An 18,773-nucleotide genomic window follows, 5' to 3' on the forward strand; every position below is an offset into this window, starting at 1 on the left:
ATAAAGGTGTTGCCAAGAGTAAGAAAAATTAAGAAAAAAACTTATTAAACTTGCTAGGAAAAGGGGATAGAAATAGAGAAAGCTTAAAACTAGATCACAGTTTTTTATCCTTTATAGATGTGCTTAATCATTAATTCCCCGAGGGCTAGAAATTGCTCCGCCTTGTTACGGCAGCTCCGAAACCGCGTCATCATCTCCCCCGCGAGAGCAAAGAACTCCGGCAGGGTAAAGAGATCTTCCCCGATCACTTCTTGCTGGGCCGCATTGCCGCTGCCGGCAGCGACCACGCTGGCAAACGATCGCCCCCAGCCAGGAGGGAACGCTGAGTTGTCCGCTGGAACCGTTCGCTGGCCAGCTGCAGGAACGGCTGCACTCGTACTTCGCTGAGGAGGGTGGGACGCTGCTGCTTTCTTCTTCCTCTTTTCCTGCTCCTCGAGGTAGGACTTGCGCGCGACGCATCCGCGGTAATTACCGGTATGGTTACCGCCGCAGTTCGCGCACTTTACGCGCGGCTTGGTTTGTTCTGCGTTTTCCCCCAAGTCCGCCTTTCGTGGCAGTGCGCACACCTCCGAGAGGTGTGACTCACCGCACTTCACGCAGCGGGGCTGGAGGTTGCAGTTCCGCGAGCCGTGGCCGAATTTCTGGCAACGGTGACATTGCGCTGCGTCCGTCGGATTTTGGAGTAAAACCGCCAGTTTACCCAAAACCGTCCAACGCCTTAGTCCGCCGCAGGTCTTGAATTTTGACGGTGCCGCGGTCGAAGTACAACAGGTACAGTGTGTGTGTACCTGTGACGGTTGTCTTCCGCGAGAGGACTTTTATGTCTCGCGGCGTTATTCCGACACCCGAGAGGTGCTCCTTGAGGACGGAGATCGGGCGGTCTTGATACCCCTGCAAGACGACCTTAACAGCTGTCTTCTGCACGGGGTCGAATGTGTAGAACTTGAAGCTTTTACGCTTCAATTTCTCCACAACCAGGTCGAAGTTCTTCTGGTCAAACGTGAACACTTGCACTGACGATTTACCTATTTTGAGGCAGTACACGAGGCCTTCCAGCTGCTCGTCAACATCGTCCGCCAACGTGTCCAAAACGAAAATTGGTGGTGGTCGTCGTTCCTTTGGAGTAATTACTTTTTTTTGGCGAAATCACTTTCTTCCGTGCACGACCATGGTCGTCGTCGTCGTCGGTAGTGCTACCGTCGGTGTTGTTGTAGCTGCTTTCCTCGTCACTCAGTCTCGCGAACTTGTTACTAGTGGGAATGTTGGCGGATGTTGAAGCGCCATCGGTCGACAGATTGCCGGAAGTAGCTGAACGGAGCCTTATAGGGCTGCGGCCCTGGACACGGTAATTAGGGTGTAATAACTTGGGGTCAAATCCTTTGGCGCACACACTCCCCGGCGCGATGGCGGACGACGCGGCGTTGGTTTGTTTACCTTTTTGCACACGGCCGGTAGACGAACTTCGCGGGTTTTTCGAGGCCGCACTCGAACTGCCACGGCCACGGCCGGCCCTTGGCATGCTGTTGGAGCAAACTCGCGGCGAATCACGGTAAATTACGGCGAAAAATTTCGAAAAAACGATGGAGCACTGAGCACTTGACTGCTGCTTGCACTCGTGCGTACACGGAGGTGAAGTGTAGTAATAATTTTATTTAAGAAATTATCAACCATACATTTAAAAAATAATCTCTATATAGTCTTCATCTTAATTTTTCGACGGTTCGTATTAAGAAAATACAAACAAACATTTTCAGAAAAAAATCTATGAATAAAAAAATGAAATTGCACTCAATTGAAAAAAAAAAAACAAATTCTCGTAATTCTTGATAATATTTTTCTTAATAACTTGAAAGTAATTCTACCTATTTATCTATTTATTTATCAAAATTGCCATCCGCGCGAAATCCGCGCCTGAGCAAAATTAGTCAGCAAATCCGCGCCGTCCGTAACAACCCTGGATGCATATATGTAACAATAAATAAATCTGAATAAATTTAGTTTAAAAAATCATATAACAAGAGATGGTAAGTATTTTGTAAAATAAAAGTTGCTCAAAATATCCTCCTACCTATGTAAATAAACCATTTCAAAAATTATTTGGGTCAAGATGTGGGCAGTAGAAGGTCAAAAAGGCTGAAACTTGAAAACGATGCATTAGGGGAAATCTACCCTTTCCAATCAAACACCTATCTTCGTCATATGGAGAGTTTGATGCTCGATTAAAGCTCCAAAAATACTATTTGGGCTATAAACTTACCAGCAACAGCACCGCCTCGAGTAGGCACGCAAATGTATGCCACTAACTGGCCAAAAAGATCACATTTAATGCACTTTTGATCATAATTTGTATATTGCGAGACCACTTCTCATCATTTTGTTGGCACACACAGTGACACACACGAGAATCCCTCAAACGCTTAATGAATATCGCCAAAATTAACTTTTCACTTTCGCTTACTTTTTCACGGCGCTTAAGATATGAAATTGCTTCCAACTACCGGCAACATGTTCTTTTGACCGTTACTTAGTCACTCACTTGAAGAATAATCCCGAAATATGTAATAAATTAGCAAGCGCCATCAAAAAAACAAACGCGCCAAGTCGTTTGACGTTTCAATTTTCACTTTGCATTCAAATCGAAGGCTGAAGAAAACCGAGCGAGAGACGAAGGCAAAAAAGAACAAAGGCTGGCCGTCAACACCACCAGCAGCACAGCCAGCGATGCCAGGAAACTTTCCTATAAATGCCACTTTTCGTGAGTGTTCGTTTGAACTGTCAGCGCAAATGGCAACACTCGACAGAGTGTTGGAAGAAAAAGAACTAAGCCGATATTAGAAAAATGGGCGTGGCCCAATGCATTCGCCTCGATTAGAATACCCTTGGGAATTTTTTTGTTAAATGCTTGGTAAAGAAATAGAATAACTTTTAGTGAAAGTGAAAATAAACAGAAATGTTCACAAAAACTTGCTCTACTCGTTGGTGTACTTGGTTTTAGTAAAATTCAAGGGAGACTCTAGATTATCCAGCATCATTCAAACACGACCGCTTATTAGGATTAATATGGGTAGATTTCCCCTATATAAATAAACAAGTTATTTAATTTCATTTTCAAAAAAGTTTTTTTCAGATTTTTGTTACTTTTTTACTATTTTGAAAAATTGCGTTTGAAAAAATATAAGCTATTGAAAGAATTAATCATGCAAAATTGCCGCTTTGGTCGTATGAAAGCCCCCGAAAAATTTTAGTGTCAAATAAAAACTAACTGGTAAAAAAGCATATTAAACAAATTTTGTTCACAATTTTATAACGTGTACATTTACATATAAATAGTTCACAATTGTGGTTCCGGAATAACAGGCTTGTTTGCACTGGTGCTGACTTTAATAGCCTAGAAACTGGAAGGAATCATCTTCATCGATCCTTTTCTACTTCCGAAATCTGCCGCTCGCGCTTATACCGACGATTCCTTGCTCTGCATCTGCGCTAGTGGCGGCAGCACGCTCGTCACCGTGACCGCCTCCTTCACCAGTTGCACGGTGACGCGTACCTTGGAAAACAGCCGCAGCCAGGCGGGCCCGATCTTGCGGTCCTTGGGCAGCAGCATACAGTGGCGGAACGGTTTGGTGTCCTCGGTCAGTTTAAAGCCCGACACCTTGGCGAGTTGCTGAAATAGTGAAGCGTAAAGGGGGGTTGGTTTGAAGGAGGTTGGTGGTGCATACCTTGTAGCTAACTTTGCAGACGTGCCCGGTGGTGATCAGCACCAGCTCGAGCAGCTGCTGGCCAATGTCCGAGACGGCGGCAGTCGTTTCCATGCTCTTGGCCTTCTTGAGGTAGTTTTTGAAGTAGAGCAGCGAGCTGGAATCGCCGGCCAGCTTAGCGTTGTACTTTTTCGCGTTGCAGATGTTGGCGAGCTGGCTGAGTTCGTCGGGGGTTCGTGCGGGTGGTTTGGCGAGGTCGAGGACCGCCGTGAGGACCGCCATGAGGACGCGGTGGACGAGACAGTCGGCGTACTTTCCTCAATTAATATCCACCAGCACCACTTGCCAAATTTCCTCCTGCTGCGCAGATTCCCCCTGCTCCGTGATTTCCGCCAGCACTCACGCATTCCTTGAATTGCTGAAAAACACAAAACATGGGAAATAGTTGGAAAGAACCTTTTTGGAATGAGAATTCACGGCCACAAACCTCAAATTGTTCCGGAACATCCACACGGTGTCTCGCAATGGTGCTGGTTCTAATCGCCTAGAAACTGGTCGCCGGAAGGAATCATCTTCGTCGATCCTTTACTTCCCGAAAACTCTCTTACAGCAGGAACAACTCGACGATTTCCCCGATTCCACTTTGTTGCAAAACTTTCTGTCCGACCCCAAGAATTTTGAAGAATTTGAACGCGCAAGAAGAAGAAATTGAAATACATTTGCTTTGATATAAAACTGACAGTTGTCATTCACCATTGACATTTCTGGGGTGCGTTCACTGAGTTCTATTTGTCAAACTGACGTTTGTGGGAAGCGTTCACAAGGTGCTGCAACAACGGCAGCACTGAACGTACCCACCGCGTGACAAAACATGCTACACGAAAATGTATCTGGAAATGTCAAAATGAAGTATTTCATTTACCGCGGTAGGCACCGGTGGATAATAATCAAATTAACAAAAGCCCTTAGGTATTCGCAGCCCTGGTTAGGCGGCATACCGAAGCGAAACACCAACTCAGAAAAACAAAAGAAGAAATTCAGGACGGATAAATCGGCATCAGACCAGGCGATGTAAAAAGGACAACGATTGGAAACTCGGTACTTGGAACGTTCGAACTCTCCAAGATCCTGCACGTGCTGGCCTTCTTGCCCGGGAGCTGCACAAGCTGAACGTGCATGTGGCCGCCATCCAGGAAGTTCGATGGCCCGGTCATGGAGAGCGAGAATTCACGGCGGTGGACCCCATCGCCAACACCTCTTTCAAGTACCACATCTACTACAGTGGCGGCGAAAAGGCGATGCACGGAGTCGGTTTCGTAGTGATTGGGGATCAGAAGAACCGAGTCATCAAGTGGAAGGTGGTGAATGACCGGATCTGCGTGTTGAGAATAAAGGGCAAATTCTTCAACTACAGCCTGATCAACATCTACGCGCCGACGAACGACAAGCCCGATGACGATAAAGACGCTTTCTACGAGCGTCTCGACAAGACCTATGGAGAGTGCCCAAGACACGACGTGAAGATAGTCATCGGAGACGCAAACGCGCAGGTCGGAAGGGAAGCCTACTTCCATCCTGTCATCGGCAAGGAGAGCCTTCATCCTCGCACGAATGACAACGGCCTACACAGAAAAAAAAAATCGGGTAAATTTACATCATTAATGATGTACCAAAAGTGCACGTCATTAATGATGCAAATTTACATCTAATTCATTTTAAATTTAAATGCCATCCGATGTAATTGTGCCGAACAAACATCGTTCCAAAACATGTAAATTCCCGATGAAATCTACGTAAATTTACCAAAGCTAAAATTTTTTTTGCTCCGTTGAATCTTGAATCTGATGTAATTTTCAAATTCTTTTGCTGGTTTATTTAGCTTAGAAGGTACACTTTTAGACAACTATTTACTAAAGTGAACCATTTTAAACAGTTATGTAGAGGCAAAGAATTTGATAATTTTTGTGCAGATTCAGATTCAACAGAGCAATATATGAACTAAATTTGGAATCACAAGCATGTGAGTCTCTTCAGTTACAGATAAGTTTAGAAAAAAAAGCAAAAACTTACTCTTGCTATATTCTGATCAAACAAAGATGCATGAGTGCTGATGTTCAAACTTATTCTACTGGATCTGATGTCATCTGTCGATCCAGCTCGATTAAGTTTGTGATCATGCGACCTCGCGCCGCTTGCGAAACTCAAAATCCTGATAGCAGATTTGCTCCGACGACTGATGCCTCCGGAGTCGAACCGTTGTGGCAGCTACTACTTCGACCACTTCCAGCTTGAAAATACAATAGTTGCATAAACTTCGACAGCTAAAATAGAATAATTATTGTTAGTTTAAATCACAGAAAAATTTGAAGAAAGAGACAAGGAGAACACAAACCTGTGCAGTTACCTCTTTGGAATAGTTAAAGATTCATCCGATGCAATTTAGTCACGGACGATTGCTACGATGCAACCAGATTTTTGTATTGGTCGCCGCTTTCTGACTTTTTCGCAGCTTCTCTACGAAATCTAGATTCAGAAGGCCACCATCTTTTGCCTCGAGCACTCGCTTGGTCACGCACACTAAAGTTTACCTTGCTCGATGTTGGTCTGGGTGTGGGCAGCATCGATTACGATCGCCGAGCATAAATCTGCGTCCGCGCCGATAATTTTCGAGATCAGCGATCTTCCCCACGTTGTTGAACGTTTCGGGATTCAACTTGTCCTCCGAGGTGGCCATGTGATCGGAGATGTACTTGCACACTTCCGATGTGGCGTGGATCTTCTTCACAAAATCGTCTGCGTTAACAGCGATTATTACAAACGATTTTGGTTCCTGCAGCTGATCGAGCTTACAGAACACATTTTCGGCCGGCTGTTCGATCTCTTGCAGGCGCAAAGTTGTGGCAAAGTCGCAGGTGATTGCCATCGCCGAATTCTTCAACCAGCTGTTTGTCTAACCAGACCAAACCCAGCGAAGATTTGTCGTTGTTGGCAAATGACGAGACATCCCAATCTGGAAAATAACAGAATTTGTGATTAGGTTTAGCCATTCCAGTTTGCTTTTCAAAATCTGCCCAAAAATATCGGTTTGTGAGTCACCCAAAACAACAACCAGAACCTTCTGAACGGGAACAATAACAAAAAAGTAGATTTTTTACAGTGTTATTTGAGAAGGTCTTAAAACAAAAAGAGAATCCTACAGCTTATAGGACCTTTACAAACTTTAGATTTTTCTTTTGAAATTTTTCATTTAATGAGCTTTTAATTCATTTTTTTTTTCTCAAACTTTTGATTCATTAATATAATCATTTGAAACATTTTGTAGAATCCTGTTTCTATTTTACGAGGCTTGGAAGCACTTTTTTGGCCATTTTCATCGTTTTCATTCACATTCATTCTAAGCACCCAACACAATTTTTCACACTTCAATACATTTTTTACACTGCATGCAATCTCGTCGTACTTACCGTTTGAAAGCGAACCGGCGCACCGGATGTCTGCGATCCCGCTGACGGATTTGACGGACACAAAACTAACACTTTTCACGGAAAAACTTGACGCAGCGAGTACGGAATTGCTGATGTTGCGGTGAAGGAGCGGGCACAAAACAATTTTCAATGATTTCCCGCAGACCGCGAAATTTTTTTGCTTGTTTTGTTTTGCTCTTCTTCGTTCCTGTCACTTTTTCGTCACTCAAAAAAATCCACACGTAGATGCTACGTGAAAAATCACGTAACCCCGAATTTCCCCTCCAAGTGCCCGTTTTACGTGACACACGTAAAAATAATGTGAAAGTGTTCTGGCAAAAAATGTGTTCACGTTGAAGTTACGTGGAAATCCTTATAGTATTTTTCCACTAGGTTTATTCATGTAGCTTTTATGTGTTTTGAAATGTAACATCAACCAGACTCGGAGTGCGCCATTCTGTCAAATTTCTACGTGATTATTTTAGTATGAAAATTGATAGCGAACGGCAAAGGCCTGCAACTGGAGTTGTTCTCGCCAAATTTATTTTAAAATGGAACAGATGGTAAGTTAAGTTAAGTTTGATTAATTTTAATTACAGCTATTTTTTTTCTTTTTTGCAGAATCTGACCTCTGGAAGTAATCATCTTATTCCCAGCGGCCACTGGAATTCTGGCCCGTTTCAACCTTAGCGGCCGGTGTTACCGTGGTGCTCAACGCCACCGAAAATTGCACGGACAAGGCCAACGGGTTTAGCTGAGTGTTCTCCGGAGGATTTCGAGTCTAGATTGCACAACTCGTTCTTGGGCATCCCGCTGGTGGTCAGATCGAGGGTCAGATAGTCAGGCCGGATGCGTTGCGAACGTCGTCCTGGCCTTGAAACGGGTTCCCGTGTGCATCCAGGCAAGCAGAATCGGCTAACTAAACCCAAACGTCCTAGTGCTCAAGTACAAGAGTGAAGGCCAATTTCGACACAACCTAGTAGAAGGTAAAGAACAAGGCACTGGCCATCGGCGACGATTCTGCGAGCGGCAAACGGTGTTTCCGGAATATTCTAACAGTCTGATCTTTACAATGTTTGTCATTTATTGAAAAATAAACCAAGTTTGTGCAAATTGAACTAACATCATTTTTATTTCTATTCGAAAAAATAAAATAAAGTGAGGCAAAACCGAAATCTACTACTACAAAAATCATATAACGTTTGCTAAAACAAACACGTAGAAATCATCAATTGATTCATTTAGCTTTTACGTGTGAAACACGTAGAATCGATGTGAAATGATCTGGCCAAGTCAATTCCGTTTCTACTTGAGTCATCTTGTAGAAGTTACGTGAAAACTTTAGTGGAAAAATACCACATAGCTTTTCACGTAACATCAACGTGAATGTTTTTTTGAGTGGTCGACGGTCGACCAACGACCAACAAATATGGTGAATCAAAATTATAGTTTCGTGCACGTAGGCAAATTTGAGTAAGTATTGTAAGTAATTTATTTCCAGCGTGTTTGCTAGAAGTTTAATGTCATGTTTTTTGGTCACCTTTCTTTGTTTATGCTTTGCCTGTGAAATTCAGATTTATAAAATTTTAATTCTAAGTTTTGAAGTGTGTTGATCTGTATTCATAGTGCTTTGATAAAATTTCAATTCTTTATCACAAGGGAAACAGCAAGGACCGGACTGAACTGTCGCCGGGTTTCTACCGTAATCGTCGGGACTGATCAATAGAAATTAGTATTTACCAGCAGATACGGGGTACGAATCTACTCCGGAAGGGACGAGTGATCGCGGCTGCCGATAACATTTTATAAATGCGCAGGCGATGAAGTGCCGTGGCCGAAAAAGCTTTGAAGACTTCAACCGTGGATCTTCGGATTCACCTGTGCTTAAGATGCATCTGGTACTGTCGTCAAGGGACCTCCCAGGACAGCACCGATAAGGAATTGGAGAAGATGCTGTTCAAGACAAGGTCACCGCTAGCAGACCAGCCAAAGCAATGGTGAAACCTGAAATCAAATCCCAACCACAAGATAATTGCCTGAATTTACGACATAATAATGTCCCCAACGCTTGCAATCTATCAGTGATTACCGTTTTTACCGATTGATGTTTGAATTACTAACGAGCAGGATGCACTGCTTTTTACAATGTCCTCCGACATTGTAACGTCGAAATTTGGTACGGAAACTTTTCCACTTCACTCCTCACCAAACAATAACAACATTTAACTGATTCCTTTTGCCAGCTGTCAATCGGCAAACAATCATGCAACTGAAATTTACATTGTTTTGTCAAAACACATTAGAATTTTTACATTACAAACTTGATTACATGTTTTTTAAGTTTTCAAATTTGTCACTTGCCAAAAACAAAACACGCAATTACATGGGATACACGCATTACGTTGAATTTCAGTTTACATGAACCCGCTTTAAGTGTGATTCAACACTTTACGATGAATTTCAATTTTGAATTAAGCTTATTTACATGAAAAACATGAATTCAGTGTCGTGTAATTTTACATTTTTTTTTCTGTGCAGTACAATGCGAACGATAAGCGGAGGTTTTATGCAACTGTCAACGGTGTAAGAAAGAAAGCGACGCCTTCCCCTGTTATGTGCAACGACAGGGAAGGTAACCTGTTGACAGATAAGACAGCGGTAGCGGCCAGGTGGAAGGAGCACTTTCAACAGCTGCTGAACGGTGAGATGCGAGAGGGAGTCGTTGAGGACAGGATGAACGTTGAGGATGATGGAATAGCTGTGGACCCGCCTACGTTGGAGGACGTGGAAAAAGCCGTAAAGGAGCTTAAGAACGCGAAATCCGCGGGAAAGGACGGACTTCCGGCCGAACTTTTCAAGCACGGGAGCGCGCGGATGATCGAGATTCTGCGCCAAATCGTCCAGCGAATTTGGTGCGAAGAACAGCTTCCGACCAACTGGTTAGACGGGCTCATCACCCCAATCTACAAGAAAGGGCAAAGACTCGATTGTGCCAACTATCGAGGCATCACAATCCTCAACTCAGCGTACAAAGTACTATCCCGAATCCTGTGGAGCAAGCTGAGACCGTTGACCGAGACCTTTGTCGGCGAATACCAGTGCGGTTTTCGAGCGGGTCGGTCAACAACGGACCAGATGTTCACTCTGCGACAAATCCTTGACAAGTTCCGGAAGTACAACCTGCAAACACACCATTTGTTCATCGACTTCAAAGCGGCGTACGATTCAGTCAAAAGAAATGAACTTTGGAAAATTATGCAAGAACACGGCTTTCCGGCTTAGCTAATAAGACTGATTCGTGCAACGCTCGACGGAGCAAAATCAAGCGTGCGAATAGCTAACGAGACATCTGAAGCTTTCGTTACGTTGGATGGATTGAAGCAGGGCGATGCTCTCTCGAACTTACTGTTCATCATAGCGTTGGAAGGTGCTGCTCGAAGGGTAGGCGTGCATAGAAACGGAACACTCATCACTAGATCGCACATGCTGCTTGGATACGCTGACGACATCGACATCATTGGTATCGACCGTCGTTCAGTGGAGGAGGCGTTCGTCCCTTTCAAGCGGGAAGCTGCGAAGATCGGACTGACCATCAACACTGCCAAGACCAAGTATCTGGTTGCTGGCAGAGCGCGTGGCAGTGCAGGTGATGGTGTTTTGGAGGTGGAAATAGATGGAGAAAGATATGAGGTGGTGGATGAGTTTGTATATTAGCGTGTCCCAAAAAAACACGAAGTCGAGGAATTCAATGTGCTCAGTTCTCAAATGATAGAAAATCATGTTAGAAACAACTCTCTCATACATGAAAACTTTCGGAAATATCGTTTACCACGTTCCCTGGGCATTTTTTTGAAAAAGTCAGTTTTTTCGTCAATTTCACAAAATCTGCTTAGAAAAAATGGAAAATTTTAAAATTTCAAATAACCTTTACCATTAAATGATGGTCTGTGGTCCAATAAACAAGTTAATGTATCGATTTGGCCTTTAAAACCTTGTTTCCACTTTCCCGGTAGCTTTTATGTCGAAAAATACGAGTTTTTGCTTTACTTTTTTTCAATCTTTTCCCGAGTCTCGTCGTTGCTCTTTGCGAGGCAAGGCCTGCTTCGATCGTGTTTGGCCTGCGTCGTTGTTTCGCGCGGAAGAAAAGAAAAAAGTGATTTGAAAGAAGCTGGCCAGTCTCGCCGTTGCTCTTTGCGAGGCAAGGCCTGCTTCGATCGTGTTTGGCCTGCGTCGTTGTTTCGCGCGGAAGAAAAGAAGAAAAAAGTGATTTGAAAGAAGCTGGCCAGTCTCGCCGTTGCTCTTTGCGAGGCAAGGCCTGCTTCGATCGTGTTTGGCCTGCGTCGTTGTTTCGCGCGGAAGAAAAGAAGAAAAAAGTGATTTGAAAGAAGCTGGCCAGTCTCGCCGTTGCTCTTTGCGAGGCAAGGCCTGCTTCGATCGTGTTTGGCCTGCGTCGTTGTTTCGCGCGGAAGAAAAGAAGAAAAAAGTGATTTGAAAGAAGCTGGCCAGTCTCGCCGTTGCTCTTTGCGAGGCAAGGCCTGCTTCGATCGTGTTTGGCCTGCGTCGTTGTTTCGCGCGGGAGAAAAGAAGAAGAAAGTGATTTGAAAGAAGCTGGTCAGTCTCGCCGTTGCTCTTTGCGAGGCAAGGCCTGATTCGATCGTGTTTGGCCTGCGTCGTTGTTTCGCGCGGAAGAAAAGAAGAAAAAAGTGATTTTAAAGAAGCTGGCCAGTCTCGTCGTTGCTCTTTGCGAGGCAAGGCCTGCTTCGATCGTGTGTGGCCTGCGTCGTTGTTTCGCGCGGAAGAAAAGAAGAAAAAAGTGATTTGAAAGAAGCTGGCCAGTCTCGCCGTTGCTCTTTGCGAGGCAAGGCCTGCTTCGATCGTGTTTGGCCTGCGTCGTTGTTTCGCGCGGGAGAAAAGAAGAAGAAAGTGATTTGAAAGAAGCTGGTCAGTCTCGCCGTTGCTCTTTGCGAGGCAAGGCCTGATTCGATCGTGTTTGGCCTGCGTCGTTGTTTCGCGCGGGAAAAAAGGAAGAAAAAAGTGTTTTTACCCAAATGTCACTTATTTATCATTATATACGCGCTGATCCCTGTTTTGCCTGATGGGATTGGAAGTTTAAAGATAGTTCGAGGATCCGTCTGGTTCTTGTTCTATGTTTAGGCGGGGCCAGACAATTCCCAATGACCTCGGAATTGGGCCGCTAGGATCTCTGCCATTCTGAAATAGGTCATTGGAAGCAGCGCGAGGGCTGTCACCACCTAATACCCGGGACTGAGATAAGCTGTATCAGCATAACCCAAGTCTGATACAAATTATACTTTCCCATAATTTCGCTGCCGGCCAGCGGGTATTGGATTGGACCACACACACACACACACACACACACACACACTTTTTTCAATCTTTTCCCTCGGTATTGAACACAAAAATTTCCTCATATGTGAGAATACATGAATCTTGTAGGAAATTTTCCGCCGAAGATTTTCGTCTAAGCAACTTTGAAGTTTCATCAACTCTGAGCTGAGATATTCCAGTTTTTGTGAAGAAAGAACATTGAATATTTGAAAATGTTGATATTAATCTCATCATTTGCATACAATATTAAGAATAATTTAAGCCTAATTTGAAGTGCGGCTGTATTGCATCTGTTTTTAACCTTCCCTTGGTATTAAAAAAAAATCACACATAAGGTACTGGGGTCCTTTTCGACCCCAAGCTTTAAAAAATCGTCAAAAATCCAGTTTTTGACCGATTCCGGTTCTTTTGGTCACAAATGAAAGCTTAGAACGTCTCCTTTTCGAAACCGACCCGGAATACCGGATTTGGTCACTGTGGCCACCAGGAATCGGCTACAACCGAAGAAGGCCTTTTTGAGACCCCAACTTTGACGACCTGTATCTCCGGCAAATTTAAACCAATCAGGATGCTCCGGGTTGCATTCGACAGGTATATACCTGTACTTTGACCACAAATATTAATATCAGGGCCAGGTGACCTACCGGTTCTGGAAATCCGGAACATCCGAAAAGTTCATATTTTACTGTTTTTCACGTATATGTGATACCAATACTCTCTTGATAGTTGAAATTGATCCATAAAACTTACTAAAAACACAATACACGATTGCCAGAACCACTCTGGAATGTTAGTGGCCACTTCCGGGTAACCTGGAACCGGTTCCCGGGTACCCGATGAACGGCCAATTTGATTCTTTTGTTGAAAACCCATCATGTCGCATATCAAACTTCATGAAATTGAAAGATATATCCATCTTTGGTAATGCCGTTAATCGCTGAGCCATCCTGGCCAATCTGGAACCGGTTACCGGTGGGCCCTTGGGGACACTCCCGGAATATGAGAGAAACCCTATCATCCGACATATCAAACTTCATGAAATTGAAAGATATGTCAATCTACGGTCATGCCAATGTTCGCTGACCCATTGTGGCCAATTTGGAACCGGCTACCGGTAGCCCCTTTGGGGACACTCCCGGAATATGAGAGAAATCCTATCATCCGACATATCAAACTTCATGAAATCGAAAGATATGTCAATCTACGGTCATGCCAATGTTCGCTGACCCATCCTGGCCAATTTGGAACCGGCTACCGGTAGCCCCTTTGGGGACACTCCCGGAATATGAGAGAAATCCTATCATCCGACATATCAAACTTCATGAAATTGAAAGATATGTCAATCTACGGTCATGCCATTATTTGCTGACCCATCCTGGCCAATTTGGAACCGGTTACTGGTGGCCCCTTGGAGACACTTCCGGAATATGAGAGAAATCCTATCATCCGACATATCAAACTTCATGAAATCGAAAGATATGTCAATCTACGGTCATGCCAATGTTCGCTGACCCATTGTGGCCAATTTGGAACCGGCTACCGGTAGCCCCTTTGGGGACACTCCCGGAATATGAGAGAAACCCTATCATCCGACATATCAAACTTCATGAAATTGAAAGATATGTCAATCTACGGTCATGCCAATGTTCGCTGACCCATTGTGGCCAATTTGGAACCGGCTACCGGTAGCCCCTTTGGGGACACTTCCGGAATATGAGAGAAACCCTATCATCCGACATATCAAACTTCATGAAATTGAAAGATATGTCAATCTACGGTCATGCCAATGTTCGCTGACCCATTGTGGCCAATTTGGAACCGGCTACCGGTAGCCCCTTTGGGGACACTCCCGGAATATGAGAGAAATCCTATCATCCGACATATCAAACTTCATGAAATCGAAAGATATGTCAATCTACGGTCATGCCAATGTTCGCTGACCCATCCTGGCCAATTTGGAACCGGCTACCGGTAGCCCCTTTGGGGACACTCCCGGAATATGAGAGAAACCCTATCATCCGACATATCAAACTTCATGAAATTGAAAGATATGTCAATCTACGGTCATGCCAATGTTCGCTGACCCATTGTGGCCAATTTGGAACCGGCTACCGGTAGCCCCTTTGGGGACACTCCCGGAATATGAGAGAAATCCTATCATCCGACATATCAAACTTCATGAAATTGAAAGATAAGTCAATCTACGGTCATGCCATTATTTGCTGACCCATCCTGGCCAATTTGGAACCGGTTACTGGTGGCCCCTTGGAGACACTTCCGGAATATGAGAGAAATCCTATCATCCGACATATCAAACTTCATGAAATCGAAAGATATGTCAATCTACGGTCATGCCAATGTTCGCTGACCCATTGTGGCCAATTTGGAACCGGCTACCGGTAGCCCCTTTGGGGACACTCCAGGAATATGAGAGAAACCCTATAATCCGACATATCAAACTTCATGAAATTGAAAGATATGTCAATCTACGGTCATGCCAATGTTCGCTGACCCATTGTGGCCAATTTGGAACCGGCTACCGGTAGCCCCTTTGGGGACACTCCCGGAATATGAGAGAAATCCTATCATCCGACATATCAAACTTCATGAAATCGAAAGATATGTCAATCTACGGCCATGCCAATGTTCGCTGACCCATCCTGGCCAATTTGGAACCGGCTACCGGTAGCCCCTTTGGGGACACTCCCGGAATATGAGAGAAACCCTATCATCCGACATATCAAACTTCATGAAATTGAAAGATATGTCAATCTACGGTCATGCCAATGTTCGCTGACCCATTGTGGCCAATTTGGAACCGGCTACCGGTAGCCCCTTTGGGGACACTCCCGGAATATGAGAGAAACCCTATCATCCGACATATCAAACTTCATGAAATTGAAAGATATGTCAATCTACGGTCATGCCAATGTTCGCTGACCCATTGTGGCCAATTTGGAACCGGCTACCGGTAGCCCCTTTGGGGACACTTCCGGAATATGAGAGAAATCCTATCATCCGACATATCAAACTTCATGAAATCGAAAGATATGTCAATCTACGGTCATGCCAATGTTCGCTGACCCATCCTGGCCAATTTGGAACCGGCTACCGGTAGCCCCTTTGGGGACACTCCCGGAATATGAGAGAAATCCTATCATCCGACATATCAAACTTCATGAAATTGAATTATAAGTCAATCTACGGTCATGCCATTATTTGCTGACCCATCCTGGCCAATTTGGAACCGGTTACTGGTGGCCCCTTGGAGACACTTCCGGAATATGAGAGAAATCCTATCATCCGACATATCAAACTTCATGAAATCGAAAGATATGTCAATCTACGGTCATGCCAAATGCTCTCTATGGAAATTTGCCATTTTATTACCTGTATTCTAAATATTTTTTTTATTTTTCAAATAAAGGAAAGCAGTGAAGAGTTTTTAGCTCTAAATGCTCTCTATGGAAATTTGCCATTTTATTACCTGTATTCTAAATATTTTTTTATTTTTCAAACAAAGGAAAGCAGTGAAGAGTTTTCAGCTCTAAATGCTCTCTATGGAAATTTGCCATTTTATTACCTGTATTCTAAATATTTTTTTTTATTTTTCAAATAAAGGAAAGCAGTGAAGAGTTTTTAGCTCTAAATGCTCTCTATGGAAATTTGCCATTTTATTATCTGTATTCTAAATATTTTTTTTATTTTTCAAATAAATGAAAGCAGTGAAGAGTTTTTAGCTCTAAATGCTCTCTATGGAAATTTGCCATTTTATTACCTGTATTCTAAATATTTTTTTATTTTTCAAATAAAGGAAAGCAGTGAAGAGATTTTAGCTCTAAATGCTCTCTATGGAAATTTGCCATTTTATTACCTGTATTCTAAATATTTTTTATTTTTCAAATAAAGGAAAGCAGTGAAGAGATTTTAGCTCTAAATGCTCTCTATGTAAATTTGCCATTTTATTACCTGTATTCTAAATATTTTTTTTATTTTTCAAATAAAGGAAAGCAGTGAAGAGTTTTTAGCTCTAAATGCTCTCTATGGAAATTTGCCATTTTATTATCTGTATTCTAAATATATTTTTTTATTTTTCAAATAAAGGAAAGCAGTGAAGAGTTTTTAGCTCTAAATGCTCTCTTTGGAAATTTGCCATTTTATTACCTGTATTCTAAATATTTTTTAAATTTTCAAACAAAGGAAAGCAGTGAAGAGTTTTTAGTTCTAAATGCTCTCTATGGAAATTTGCCATTTTATTACCTGTATTCTAAATATTTTTTTATTTTTCAAATAAAGGAAAGCAGTGAAGAGTTTTTAGCTCTAAATGCTCTCTATGGAAATTTGCCATTTTATTACCTGTATTCTAAATATTTTTTTATTTTTCAAATAAAGGAAAGCAGTGAAGAGTTTTTAGCTCTAAATGCTCTCTATGGAAATTTGCCATTTTATTACCTGTATTCTAAATATTTTTTTATTTTTCAAACAAAGGAAAGCAGTGAAGAGTTTTCAGCTCTAAATGCTCTCTATGGAAATTTGCCATTTTATTACCTGTATTCTAAATATTTTTTTTTATTTTTCAAATAAAGGAAAGCAGTGAAGAGTTTTTAGCTCTAAATGCTCTCTATGGAAATTTGCCATTTTATTATCTGTATTCTAAATATTTTTTTATTTTTCAAATAAATGAAAGCAGTGAAGAGTTTTTAGCTCTAAATGCTCTCTATGGAAATTTGCCATTTTATTATCTGTATTCTAAATATTTTTTTTTATTTTTCAAATAAATGAAAGCAGTGAAGAGATATTAGCTCTAAATGCTCTCTATGGAAATTTGCCATTTTATTACCTGTATTCTAAATATTTTTTTTTATTTTTCAAATAAAGGAAAGCAGTGAAGAGTTTTTAGCTCTAAATGCTCTCTATGGAAATTTGCCATTTTATTACCTGTATTCTAAATATTTTTTTATTTTTCAAATAAAGGAAAGCAGTGAAGAGATTTTAGCTCTAAATGCTCTCTATGTAAATTTGCCATTTTATTACCTGTATTCTAAATATTTTTTTATTTTTCAAATAAAGGAAAGCAGTGAAGAGTTTTTAGCTCTAAATGCTCTCTATGGAAATTTGCCATTTTATTATCTGTATTCTAAATATTTTTTTTTATTTTTCAAATAAAGAAAAGCAGTGAAGAGTTTTTAGCTCTAAATGCTCTCTTTGGAAATTTGCCATTTTATTACCTGTATTCTAAATATTTTTTAAATTTTCAAACAAAGGAAAGCAGTGAAGAGTTTTTAGCTATAAATGCTCTCTATGTAAATTTGCCATTTTATTACCTGTATTCTAAATATTTTTTTTATTTTTCAAATAAAGGAAGCAATGAAGAGTTTTTTGCTCTAAATGCTCTCTATGGAAATTTGCCATTTTATTACCTGTATTCTAAATATTTTTTTTATTTTTCAAATAAAGGAAAGCAGTGAAGAGTTTTTAGCTCTAAATGCTCTCTATGGAAATTTGCCATTTTATTACCTGTATTCTAAATATTTTTTTTATTTTTCAAATAAAGGAAAGCAGTGAAAAGTTTTTAGCTCTAAATGCTCTCTATGGAAATTTGCCATTTTATTACCTGTATTCTAAATATTTTTTTTATTTTTCAAATAAAGGAAAGCAGTGAAGAGTTTTTAACTCTAAATGCTCTCTATGGAAATTTGCCATTTTATTACCTGTATTCTAAATATTTTTTTATTTTTCAAATAAAGGAAGCAGTGAAGAGTTTTTAGCTCTAAATGCTCTCTATGGAAATTTACCATTACCAGAAACCAAAAAAATATTTAGAATCCAGGTAATAAAATGGCAAATTTCCATAGAGAGCATTTAGAGCATGAAACTCTTCACTGATTTCCTGGCTTGAGAAATAAAGAAAAAATGGTTTTTGCTATTTAATTTCATTTTCTTATTTTATTTAAAAAGGTGACAAAATGTAAAAAAATATCATATAGATTATTTAGAGCTTAAAACTTTCTTATGGTTTTCTTGCTTGAAAAATATAGTTTTTTCTGTTGAATTAAATAAAATAGAAAAGTTTCCTGAAATCTTTATAAGGTTAAACATATGTTAACTGATTTTCTTTTTATAAAATTAAAATAATTGTTAGAAGATTTAGTTTTTATTTTTTTAACTAGCGTATTGGAAATTGTTTTTTATCTTAATTTGTTGTACAAAACTTGTAATTTTGTTAAACATTTGTTTTGTCAAGACAAACATAAAAATAGCT

At 41.4% G+C, this 18,773-nt stretch overlaps 3 protein-coding genes across 3 annotated transcripts in view; 1 reads left to right on the forward strand and 2 right to left on the reverse strand.

The window, feature by feature from the left end:
* LOC6051147 (homeobox protein unc-4) overlaps window positions 1-18,773 on the reverse strand; it is a 364,275-nt gene that overhangs the window by 239,003 nt on the left and 106,499 nt on the right. The gene's annotated exons all lie outside the window — the stretch shown is intronic.
* LOC6049964 lies at window positions 3,427-4,422 on the reverse strand. Its single transcript, XM_001866613.2, has 3 exons — window positions 4,186-4,422; window positions 3,720-4,116; window positions 3,427-3,664 (listed from the first exon to the last, which is right to left on the reverse strand). The coding sequence occupies exons 2-3, from the start codon at window positions 3,978-3,980 to the stop codon at window positions 3,452-3,454; spliced, it is 474 nt and encodes a 157-aa protein (XP_001866648.2). The 5' UTR covers window positions 3,981-4,116; window positions 4,186-4,422; the 3' UTR covers window positions 3,427-3,451.
* LOC119769036 lies at window positions 9,776-10,876 on the forward strand. The gene is made up of 2 exons (XM_038260919.1): window positions 9,776-10,390; window positions 10,445-10,876. Exons 1-2 carry the CDS (start codon window positions 9,776-9,778, stop codon window positions 10,874-10,876), a joined length of 1,047 nt encoding a protein of 348 aa, XP_038116847.1.

This window comes from Culex quinquefasciatus, chromosome 3 (genome assembly GCF_015732765.1).
Source record: "Culex quinquefasciatus strain JHB chromosome 3, VPISU_Cqui_1.0_pri_paternal, whole genome shotgun sequence".
NCBI classification, from domain to species: domain Eukaryota; kingdom Metazoa; phylum Arthropoda; class Insecta; order Diptera; family Culicidae; genus Culex; species Culex quinquefasciatus.